Source organism: Panthera pardus, unplaced genomic scaffold (assembly GCF_024362965.1).
Source record: "Panthera pardus isolate Hobbes unplaced genomic scaffold, ASM2436296v1 HiC_scaffold_24, whole genome shotgun sequence".
In the NCBI taxonomy this organism is placed as follows: Eukaryota; Metazoa; Chordata; class Mammalia; order Carnivora; family Felidae; genus Panthera; species Panthera pardus.
Genome location: NW_026526810.1, coordinates 12,092,386 through 12,105,017, shown reverse-complemented (window position 1 = coordinate 12,105,017; position 12,632 = coordinate 12,092,386). Strand labels below are relative to the sequence as shown.

General features: G+C 45.5%; 1 protein-coding gene across 1 annotated transcript in view; it reads left to right on the top strand.

Moving 5' to 3' along the window:
• Positions 1-10,362: 10,362 nt before the first annotated feature.
• Positions 10,363-12,632, top strand: part of CHSY1 (chondroitin sulfate synthase 1) — a 70,539-nt gene continuing 68,269 nt past the window's right edge. Inside the window, exon 1 of the mRNA XM_019460084.2 lies at positions 10,363-10,797. Within this exon, the coding sequence (XP_019315629.2) occupies positions 10,478-10,797 (320 nt within the window). The 5' untranslated portion in view covers positions 10,363-10,477. The remainder of the gene's footprint in view (positions 10,798-12,632) is intronic.

Below are 12,632 nucleotides of genomic sequence, written 5' to 3'. Positions count from 1 at the left end.
TTTATTCCTGAAATGCAAGGTGGTTTAATATTTGCAAAACAATCAACATGATGTATCACATCAGGGAGAGAAAGGATAAAAACTGTATGATCATCTCCATACATGCAGAAAAGGCATTTGACAAAGTACATCCATTCATAATAAAAATCCTCAACAGGGTTAGAGAAAACATGACTCAACATAATAAAGGCCATCTATGACAAACCCACAGCTAACATCATACTCAAAGGTGAAAACCTCAGAGCCTTTCCCTTACAGTCAGGAATAAGACAAGGATGTCCACTCTCACCACTTTTATTCAACATAGTACTGGAAGTCCTAGCTGCAGCAATCAGATAAGAAAAATAAAGAAAAGGCATCCAAATTGGTAAGAAAGAAGTCAAATTCTTGCTATTTGCAGATGACATGATACTCTATACACAGAAAGCCCTGAAGAGTCCACCAAAACTACTAGAACTGATAAATGAATTCACTGAAGTCACAGGATACAAAATCAATGTGCAGAAATCTGTTGTATTACTATACACTATACATAATTCCTATACACTAATAATGAAGCAGGCAGAAAGTGATATTAAAAAAACAATCCCAATTAGAATTGCACCAAAACAATAAAACATCTAGGAATAAACAACCAAAGAGGTGAAAGATCTGTACTCTGAAAACTGTAACACTGATAAAAGAAACTCAAGGAGACACAAGGAAATGGAAAGACATTCCATGTTCATGGGTTGCAAGAACAAATATTGTTAAAATATCTATACTACCCAAAGTAATCTATAGATTTAATGCAATCCTTACCAAAATACCAGCAGCATTTTTCACAGAACTAGAACGAACAATCCTAAAATTTGTATGGAACCACAAAAAGCCTTGAGTAGCCAAAACAATCTTGAAAAAGAAAAACACAATTTCAGATTTCAAATTATATTAACAAAACAGTATGGTACTGTCATAAAAATAGACACATAGATAATAGACTAGAACAGAAAACCCAGAAATAAGCCCATGATTATATGGTCAGTTAATCTTTGACAAAGGGAATGAATATACAATGGGAAAAGGACAGTCCCTTCAGCAAATTGTGTTAGGAGAACTGGACAGGCACATGAAAAAGAATGAAGCTGTACCATTTTTTTTTTCACCAGACAGAAAATAAACTCAAAATAGATTAAAGACTTAAATATGAGACCTGAAACCATAAAAATCCTTGAAGAGAACATAGGAAGTAATCTCTCTGAATTGGCTGTAGCAACATTTTTCTAAATACGACTCCTGAGGCAAGGGAAACAAAAGCAAAAATAAACTATTGGGACTACATCAAAATAAAAAGCTTTTTTGCACAGTGAGGGAAACAATTAACAAAACTAAAAAAATGACAAAGCTAAAAAGCAAACTGCAGAATGGGAGAAGATATTTGCAAATGACATGTCCGATAAAAGGGTAGTATCCAAAATATATAAAGAACTGATACAAGTCAATACCCCAAAACCAAATAATCCAATTAAAAAACGGGCAGAAGTCATGAACAGACATTTCTCCAAAGAAGTCACACAGATGGCCAACAGACACATGAAAAGATGCTCAACATCACTCATCATCAGGGAAATGCACATCAAAGCTCAAAAGAGATCACCTCACACTTGTCAAAATGCCTAAAATAAAAAACACAAGAAACAACAAGTGTTCGTGAGAAATAGGCACCCTCTTGCACTGTTGGTGGGAATGCAAATTGGTATAGCCACTGTGGAAAACAGTATGGGGGGGGGGGTCCTCAAAAAATTAAAAATAGAACTAACCTACGATCTAGCAATCACACTATGAGTATTTATTTACCCAAAGACTTCAAAAACACTAACTCAAAGGAATATATGCACCCTTATGTTTATAGAAGCATTACCTACAGTAGCCAAATTATGGAAACAGCCCAAGTGTCCATTGATAGATGGATGGATAAAGATGGATGAATATAAAGAAGTTATATATATATATATATATATATATATATATACACACACACACACATATATGTGTGTACACATATTGTGTACACATTATATATATAATGGAATATTATATATATATATATATATATAACTTTATATGTGTATAAAATGGAATATTATTCAGCCAAGTGTCCATTTGCAATGACATGGATGGAACTAGAGAGTATTATGCTAGGCAAAACCAGTCAGTCAGAAAAGGACAAATACCATATGATTTCACTCATATGTGGAATTTAAGAAACAAAACAACCAGGGGCGCCTGGGTAGCTCAGTTGGTTAAGCGTCCGACTCTTGATTTCGGCTCAGGTCATGATCTCACAGGTTGTGGGTTCAAGCCCCACATTGGGCTCTGTTCTGGCAGCATGGAGCCTGCTTGAGATTCTCTCTCTCTCTCTCTCTCTCTCTCTGACCCACTCCTCCTCGCACTCTCTCTCTCTCTCTCTCAAAATAAATAAACATTAAAGAAATTTAAAAAAAAGAAACAAAACAACCGAGCATAGGGGAAGAGAGAGAGAGAGAGAGGAAAACCAAGAAACAGACTCAATTATAGAGAACAAATTGATGGTTACCAGAGGGGAGGTGGGTGGGGAGATGGGGGAACTGGATGGGATTAAAGAGAATACTTGTCATGATGAAAAAAATTAAAATAAAATGATTTTAAAAAAGACCACTTCTAGTTTGTGATATTAAAGTGTGTTATCTTTGAGTCTTCTTTTCCATTTGGCCAGCAGGAGGGCACATTTTCAGAGTGCCCCCTGAGTTTAGGTGTAGCTGGGGACCTGGGCCCTTCTTGGGGGACACAACAAAGGCAAACGCCATGTACAGATGACCATGTCACTGACAGTTCGTATGAGTGCAAATGTGTTAAAGGTGGCATCTTAAGGAGAATTGCAAAGAAAATATTTTTACTTCCAACAGCTGCTTCAAGGGCTGGCAGACACCCTCTCCGGTGTGAATTCTGTAGCTGTGATCTCCAGGACATGCAGGAAGCTAAAGATTCTCCCTGAGCATCTACTACCACACGCAATCCATTTACACTGGCTGGTAGTCTTCACTGATGGGGGATATGACCCATTTCTCCCATGAAAGCAGAGATCCATGGCTCTCAAAACTATCTGGGTATCAGAGTCTCACCAGCGCTTGTTAAAATTACAGACACTTACCACACTTCCTGAATTTCTCATTCAGCTTCAAGAAGCAAGGGGTAGATTCTAACTGGAGCTTTTTAAGCTCAACTCCTCTCATTTTACAGTTTTACAAACCGGTTAGCCACAAATCCAAGACCGGGTTATCTCCTTGGAAAATTCTGGTAAGGCAGTGATTAGAAACAGAGTCTCCTTCTCCTTCTCCTTCTCCCCCTTCTCCTCCTCCTCCTCCTCCTCCTCCTCCTTCTTCTCCTTCTCCTCCTCCTCCTTCTTCTCCTCCTTCTCCTCCTTCTCCACCTTCTCCTCCTCCTCCTTCTGCTTCTTCTTCTTGTTTTATTTGAGAGACAAAGCGAGAGAGAGAGAGAGAGAGAGAGAGAGAGAGAGAGAGAGCGCAAACAGGGGAGAGGGGCAGAGGGAGAGAGAAAATCCCAAAGAAGCTCCACATTCACCACACACAGAGCCTGATGCGGGGCTTGATCCCATGACTGTGCGATCACGACCTGAGCCAAAATCAAGAGTCTGATGCTCAACTGACTGTGCCACCCATGTGCCCCTAGAAACAGGTTATTATAAACCGTAAAATTAAAAAAAATCTAACCATTATTCTGAGTCCAAGATTATAGATGTCAATTTAACAGGAATAGTTATATACCACAAGAGGGCGCCATCGTCACAATGTTCTGGCACTGCCCTTGATCGCTTTGGTGTATTTAATACTGTTAGCATAAGAAAATTTTAAAAGATTGATATTTTTTATACGTTTAACGTTACAAAAAAATAAAAGACATGGCATGAGGTCCTGAGATTATGGTGGGGCCAAAAATAAAGTACGAGGAGGAACCAGGATAAAACAAGTAGAGAAATAAATTCTTAAAGTAGCATAGGGATTTTGATGGTTTGAGAGGACTCTTAATGGCATCTCCACGCTGGTAGAACACTTACAATGATGTATTAGGGAAATTAGAAAGTAAAAGCTTGATTATATCTCTGAAATTTTCATTTTAGCTGCTTGCTGAGGGGTGAGAGCCAAAACTTGAAAGAAAATATTTGGGGGATTCTTGCTTAGAATCTGAGGCATTCTGGGCTGAGGTATTGGCTAATTAGTTGGTGGCAGCACCCACGTGGCCAACTGGTTTCATTTCTCTGGGTCCAGGTTTCCACTTGCATCAAACAGGAGCAGTTGCACCAAATAAATGGTCCGGGAGAATTCGTGGTCTTAGTGATCAATACTCTGTTACTATCATCTTTGGGCTTCAATTTGTGGGAAATTGGTATCATTTTTTGGAGGGTTAGATACATAATACAATCATGTAACAAAAAATCAGACAAATATTTAAGTCTCTACTGGGAAATCTCACTCACATTTTCCCTTAACTGCCAAGCCCCACACCTGGGGCTTTTCTTCTCTTATTTCTTGTGCATCCTTCTAGTGTTTTGTTATAAAAACACTAGCAAGATTCTTATTCTCTCTGCTCTTTGTTCTGTACCACATCATGCTCTTTCCATCTCAGTAGGAGGTGAATGCTTCCTTGCTCTGTTTTCCATCTGCAGACTATTTCCTTCTCTGATGGATGCACCATTGTTTATTTCTCTATTCCTCATGAAATGGACACTCGGGTCTAATCATTTAGTGTCACGAACAATGTGGCAGAGAATAACCATGTACAAGTGTCATTTTGTACTGGTATTGCTGGGGAACAAATTCTCAGAAGTGGCATTGCTGGGTTAAAAGTCAATGCAATTGTATTTTGCAATTTTGACCAAATTGCCTTCTCAGTGGGTTGCATGATTTTGCCCCCAGACTGTTGGAGAGCCTCTTTCTCCAGACTCTCCAACAGAGTGCATCATCATACTATTTTTATTTTGAACTCCTGTAGAGGCCTTAATATCACTTCTGGATAATCATCCTTATAACGCATCAGATGGGTAATGATGTATTTATGACCCTAGCATGGGCATGATAACACAACAAGGCATGTGAAAGATTAATGACATGGGGTCGTTTGAGCAGGTTTTATGTCACTGATGTTTTCTTAAAATTTTTTAATGTTTATTTATTCTTTGAGAGAGACACAGAGAGAGAACACGAGCAGAGGTGGCGCAGAGAGAGACAGAATTTGAAGCAGGCTCTGAGCTATCAGCATGGAGCTCAACGCGGGGCTCAAACTCTCTAACTGCGAGATCATGACCTGAGCCAAAGTCAGATGCTTAACCCAGGTGCCCTGTTGTTGATGTTTTCTTATTCTTGCTTTGCACTCTATGTGTTTGTGGATATGAATTTCTGTTGCCTCAATTTGTAGCTTAAAACTTCTTCTGCAACTTGCATATTTTTTTCTCCAAGCAATTTTATGCTTCATTAGGCTGTGAGTAAAACAGAGAGAGTCTGAGCTGCATATATGTCTGGAGCGTTTCCACGAGGTGACCAGGTCTGACCACCATATGGACCCCTGAAGGTGGCCATGCTGCCGACTAGTGCTTGTGTTCTGATGGGGGGGGGGGGCACTCCTCCCCCCCCTCCTGTGGAATGGAAGCTTTGTCTTTGTGCAAACTTTCCAGCTGTGGAAACTCTGGCACTGCTCTAAAGATTAATGGCATTTCTTGGCAAAGGATGGGAAAAGCAAACTTCTCTGCTCTACAAGGATTAAGTCTTAGCCTAGAAGCAAACTGTCCCCGGCCTCCGCAGTGAGGTTATCTTGCAGAGAACATTCAGGCTGTTTCTCAATAGCGCCTGTGCTGGCGTCAGCCAATGTTTCCTAGTTAGTAAGATTACATCCCATCCGCCCAGCATGCAGAGTGGTGCTGAGTTTCTTCTGTCTGTCAAACACACACACTTGTGTGAGAAGCACACCCATAATGACTCAGTATCTGACAGAAAGAATGGACAGAGCTGATAAGCAGAGACCAAAGAAGCATGAAGATCATTCTAGCACAACCAGTGTCAGATCCACTCATGTCTGGAAGCCAGAACATAAGCCACAGTAGCTTGTCCTTTCCTGCATCTGCCTGGAAATGCTGCAAATAGAAGGAAATATTGAGCAAAAGTAATTAGCTAATGAGGACCTTAAATGCCAGTTTAATAGCATCATTAATAATAAAGCAAAGTTTTATTGGGTTAAAAGAGGTTAAGTGGCAATCTTAGTAAAATGGTCATTATAGATTTTCTTCTTTGCAGGCAACGAACAGAACCTTCTGAAAAGACCAATTATTATAACTGCCTCTTCTGAATTTGCTGTTTCTCAAAAGAGGTGTTTCTAAAGGTTTTAAAAAATGATTACCACTTTTTGCAGGGCCCCTTGTCTAAGGCTGGAGTCTAGGAGCTGTGTCTTTAAAGAAGCCCTTACAGGGAACTCTGTCGGTTGCTCAAGGCTTGCTGCCAACAAACAATTGAGGTATTTACCAAGGGTTTCCAAGAAATTGCTGCAAATTATATGAAATGTTATACCTGTTACAGGCATTCAATGTATTAGCAACAGAAAAAATAAATGTAACGTGGGTGGGAAGAGGATTGCAATTTGTGAGAAAATGTTCAGTAATGTAGGTAGAGATGAATTTTAGGTACATGACATAGATAATCACACTGCATGAAGACAGAAATGAAGTTAGATAGCATGGCATTTTTGAACACATTTCTAAATATCAGTCTAGAATCACGGAGAAGGGACTTTAATATGACGTGTGGAAAGACCCATTTGGGGATGAGGAAACTGAGCCCCTGAGGGGGGTGTGCAGCTTGTTCCTGGTGGGACTTCGTCGTGTAGAGGGATGACCAGAACCCGAATGCTGCACCCGAGCCAGCCGGGGGCCCCCATCTTAGGTGGTGTGTGTGCCATTAGGAACTTTCATTCTTAAATAACTCTCTAGTTTGGGGCTTCCCTTGCAAGTTTTTCTGAGTGTGGCTAACTCCACTCTTTTTTTTTTTTTTTTTAGTTTATTTATTTTGAGAGAAGGACACACACACACACACACACACACACACACACACACAGCATGAGTTGGGGAGGGGTAGAGAGAGAAGGAGAGAGAGAATCCCAAGCAGGCTCTGCACTGTCAGCGCAGAGCCCAGTGTGGGGCTCCAACTCATGCACCGCGAGATCACGACCTGAGCCGAAATCAAGAGTTGGATGTTCAACCCACAGAGCCGCCCAGGTGTCCCAAACACCACTCCTTGTTTAAGATGGGAAAAATAGTCAACGAGTCCCTCAACCTAAGAGGGAGGGCTCCTAGTGCAGCGAAATCGAGAAATAGTTCTTTCCTCCGTTTACTAAGGTGCAATGCAATGCCTACGAAATCTGATCAACCTGACTTCTCCTCACCTTTAAAAATAAATCAGGGGGAGGGAGACATAGGGAGTGAGGAGCTGCCTGGCCTGGAGCAGGTTTTGAGGAGGGTGCTGTGTGTGCATTGGTAGGCTGGGGTCTCAGATGCACGCCATCCTCCCAAGATCCTTGCTGGTAATGGCTGTGCAGGAGCTGGTGGGGCTGGTGTCCAGACAGGCAGGCCTCCACAGTGGAGTTACCGATTCGGCCCTTTGGGCTGTCACTGAAATCCTGGCATTTGCCTTCAGCTATGAAATCCCCTCCTGATTCAGGCCTCTGCAGGGGCCCTTGATGGGACATCTTTAGATCCTTCCCAGGGAGAACTATCTCAGCTTGAAGATGGAGCTGCTGCTTCCAGCTGTGTTGAAGCTTCCCCTCCCTATCCCCAGGCTGCACTCGGGAAGCGGCCCTTTCACCAGTGTAGAGGCTCCGGGAGCCCCTGGCTGACTTCTATAGGTCCCTGGCTCTCCTCCCTTCCCACCATCCTGTGGGCAGGCATCACCCTGCTTTTCCTGGGAGGACTTCACCTATGTCACATTCTCTTTGTACTGGGCGTTCTAAATGGTCAGACTCAGGCTTTATGGAGAATAGGGAATCCTCTCTACATCATGAAAGACACACTTCATGAGTCTGCAGATGAGGCAGGTGAGGCTATGGATCTAGGAAGCAAGAAATTGAGGAGGACAAAATGTTTACCAGCCACAAAATGTTAAGTTCCAACACATGTTTATATGCTTTTCATTGGATTTCAGTCTAGAAGAGGAAATATACAGGGTTTTAGGCAGGTTAGAAAATACTGAACTCATTAAGTATGTCACCAGATTGAACATCTGTGTCTTGCCAGATTCGTGCTTTATGGAAATCATTGTGAATTATGGGGCTGTTGCTGAATTTGGGGCATCTGGTGACTACTTGGCATTTGTGGCTTATGGTCTTACTGGAAACCCCTTTGGATGGTTTTCAAGCCTGTAATTCATGGTTATATGTTCTGTATTTTGCCCAAGACCACTGCTGGAATCCTGTGTTCACTGTATAATGAGCATTTTATTTTTAGATGTGGATCACCTCTTCGGGAGGGAGTCTGTGGGGAAGGTGGGTAATGAACTATTTTTGACATAAATCACAAGTGCCAAAGAAAGTGGTAATATCTGAAGAATAACAACAGTGACCACCATTCAATTGCAGAGACTGTGTCTGTATCTCCCACAACTTGCCACTTCAAATTGTGTAATATTTCAAATATTTGGTCATATTAACAATGAAGAAAGATCCAAAGGATTGCCCCAAGCATGCTTACTTTCTGTCCCTAATTCATTTGATGACATGAAGGGGACCTGTCAGGCCCAGGGAAACACTTTGCTCTCCAGGAGTTTCATTAGAAAACCCCAATATATTGGCGACTAAGTAACAAGACTAATATTTACTCTATGCAAACATAAGTTGTATGGACACTTTCTTGGCTTTTGTAGCCTTACTAAGTTTCTTTTTAAAAAGAGGAAATGTATAAAATTTAAAATCCATCCTAGAGAGGCTGTTATTCAAAACCTGTCTCTAGAAATACACGGCACTTTTATGGATGAACTATGTAGAAATATTGACAAAGATTCAGGTAGATTGGGGGTACTAGTCGACTATCTGCCCAAAAAGAATGTAGATAAAAGTAGTGTTTACCATCCAGAGTATTAACATCACCTACCATTTCTTCAAATCCATTAAAGACTAGCAGTGTTAGGACCTTGGGCATTAAATACGGGTTTTTTTGTTTTTTGTTTTTTTTTTTTTTTTTTAAGCTTAGAAACTAGGGGCAGGGAACAAGGTAAGTGAATTCACGGTTCACTCTCTAAGCTTGCACGTCTCAAACGGCTCCTGCACTGTTTATTCTATATGTGCTCGTTCCTGCCCACATAACGGCGGGAACAAAGGTGCAGTGTGAATCGGGAAGACGCGGGGAAGGTAGACGGTCAGGTCCGCCTGCTGGAGGGCAGGGCGTGGGCAGTGGGGTTTATGTGAGGACAGTCTCAACAGATGGAACGAGCGGTTCGTGCAGAGTTTGGGGACCAAGAAGCCCCTTCTTTAAAAATCCCTCCTCAGCTTCACGCCAGCAGTGCATCTAGCAGGATGGGCCGCCTGGAGGACACGGTCCCGGGGAGAGGACGCCCCGGGGCCAGAGCTGGGCGCCGCCGCCAAGAGTCCGAGCACGGACCGGAGGGGGCGTGGTCGCCGGGCGGATAACGGGCTGCAGGGCGCCGCGGCCCGGGCCCCTGCCGGCGCCGAGCCGGCCCCACGCCCCCTCCGCCCCGGCAGCCCAGCCGCAGACCGCGCGGGCGGGGCGGGCGCCTAGCGCGCGCCGGGAGGGTTTTTTTTTTTTTTTTTTTTTTTTTTGTTAAACTTTGGCCACGTGAACCGCCCCCCATTCACTTTTGCGCCAATCCGGCGGCGCGGACGGATCCCGAGAGGGGCCAGGCTCCACCGCCGCCGGGGCCGCTTCATAACGCGCCGTGCGTGACGTGAGGGGCTCCTGTTGCAATGGCGAGCTAAGCCGGAGGATGTGCAGCCGCAGCGGCGGCGCCGGCCACGAAGAGGACAGGGGCGGGTGCCACGCGAGCCTAGCCGAGCCAGCCGAGAGACGCGGGCAGGGCGGGACTGGGGTGCGGACTCCGCTGCCACAGCCGTCGCCGTCGCGCTGGCCCCGCGCCCCCGTGCGCCAGCGGGAGGAGCCGCCGCCGCCTCGCGCTCTAGCCGCTGCCGGCGCGCGCCGGGCATGGTCCCCTCTTAAAGGCGCAGGCCGCGGCGGTGGGGGTGGGCGTGCGGAACAAAGCGGCGGCGTCGGGCCTGCGGGCGGCTCGGGGGCCGCGATGGGCGCGGCGGGCCCGCGGCGGCCGCGGCGCTGCCCGGGCCGGGCCTCGCGGCGCTAGGGCGGGCTGGCCTCCGCGGGCGGGGGCGGCGGGCTGAGGGCGCGCGGAGCCTGCGGCGGCGGCGGCGGCGGCCCGGCGGGCGGAGCGGCGCGGGCATGGCCGCGCGCGGCCGGCGCGCCTGGCTCAGCGTGCTGCTCGGGCTCGTGTTGGGCTTCGTGCTGGCCTCACGGCTCGTCCTGCCCCGCGCCTCTGAGCTGAAGCGAGCGGGTCCTCGGCGCCGCGCCAGCCTCGAGGGCTGCCGGCCAGGGCAGGCGGCGGCTTCCCAGGCCGGCGGGGCGCGCGGCGATGCGCGCGGGGCGCAGCTCTGGCCGCACGGCCCGGCCTCGGATGGCGGTCCGCGCGACAGGAACTTTCTCTTCGTGGGAGTCATGACTGCCCAGAAATACCTGCAGACCCGCGCCGTGGCCGCCTACAGGTGAGTCCCTGCTCCCCGGGAGCTGCCTCCTGTATCCAGCATCCCGGCGGGCGGCCCTGCCGGTATTCCGTTGGCTTGAGCATTTACCTGCTTCCCAGACCCGAAGCTCCCCGGTAGTGTCGGGCGTTGGAAGCAGAGGTCAGTGGTGGGGCGGAGAACGCAACGCACAAGAGCACGGGCTTTGGGGTCAGGCGGACCAGGGTGGCCCCCGTGGGTGTGGTCCTCAGCCCGAATTTGTGCAAGGCACTTTAGCTTTCCACGTCCAAGTCTTCTGCTAAATGGGTGTGATTGACCATCGCTCTCTCATAAGGTTGTTTGCACCATACCTGTGATAGTAGTGACAGTAACGGTTATCGTTTGATTCTCTGAAATACGCACCTTTGCTTTTGCAGAGCTAGAGCCGAGGTCAGTTAATCTGGTTAGAACCCTTCCATAGCATACTTACAGATTTCCCTGGTGGAGGCTCTCCTGTAAATGAAAAGGGCTGCCCACTGCACTCTTGACCACACCAGTCTGTTGAGTTAATGGAAAGAGAACCTTGGGAAAAGTAGTTCTTAGCCCGTGGTAGATTCGGGGTTAACTAGCTCAGTTTAGGGATGTGTGTGTGCGTGTGTGTGTGTGTGTGTGTGTGTGTGTGTGTGTGTGTTATCCAGTATCTGGGTCCTCATTGGCCATATGAGTCATAAAAGTGGCTGGAATCATGTTCAGGATTAACAAAGGGATTAACCAAAGTAATCTTTAGAAGGGCGATGATTTTGGAATGACAGACTTGTAGTGGAGTGAATTTGAGGTAGAAGAGGAATGTCGACTCAGTAAAGGGATTTAATGGGGCAGCGTATGTGTGAAGTACAGAAATGCTTACTGTGTGGGTAAGATTTGGGATTCATCCAGCCACAGAACAAACCAATGCAGGGAGGTCCCCTGAGAATGAACTTTTAGAGGAGTCAGTGCTGAGCAAGGCCAAGCTGGTTACTGTTGGTTTTTAATTTGTAACCAATACCTTTGAAACTTTGGCTTTTAAATCTAGTGCTGGTCTAAATGTTCAAGCATTACATGTGAGGGGAAAACATATATGGATACTTGTTCCTCTAAGGGAGGAAGTACAGGATTGGGAAAGAAGATAAAACAGCAGTTGAGAATGTCAGTGCTTTCAGCGCATTGATCCCGCGTTCCTATGTGTTTCCATTAGGATCTTGTTTAAATCCAGAGCCCAGCTTCTGCCAGGAAGGGTCCTGAGTGTCTGAAAAGCTTAGAGGATAGCCACTTAGAACAAATTTAAACTATGGTAGTGATTTAGGAACCCGCAGATAAAAATTTTCTCCCGATCTCCCATGAATTACCTGGAATTTTATGCAAATTGTGCTTTTGGACAAGAGAAGTGTCCACATCTGAAATTGAGGATGAGCTGTATAAATTGTTTACAGAATGGTTTTGAAAGTAAGTCCACATGACTGCCATTGGGTGAAATCACACCTTTGGAGATGATTACCAAAGTAGTTCAAATGCTAGATTGCCCACCAAACAAATACATTTTTCACGGATTCAGAATCAATATATACAAACCAGTAGGGGTCCTGGTACGCCAGAAAATGTAGTGCAAACTTGACCTACCCTTCTTACACTTGGAGAGTCCTTTCCCTAAGCCCATGCTTGACCCTCTTACTTTTGGTCTCCTTTAGCAAATCTCCTACCTCATCTTTTTTGGATGTAGGACTTGTATCTCACTGTTTATTAACTTTCAGACAGTTGAGGTAAAGTAGAAATCCAGTTTGCCCTCTGGCGCCAGTTCTTCCTTTTTTTGACCACTCTGCCTTTCTGGTCAGGGAAACCTTTCC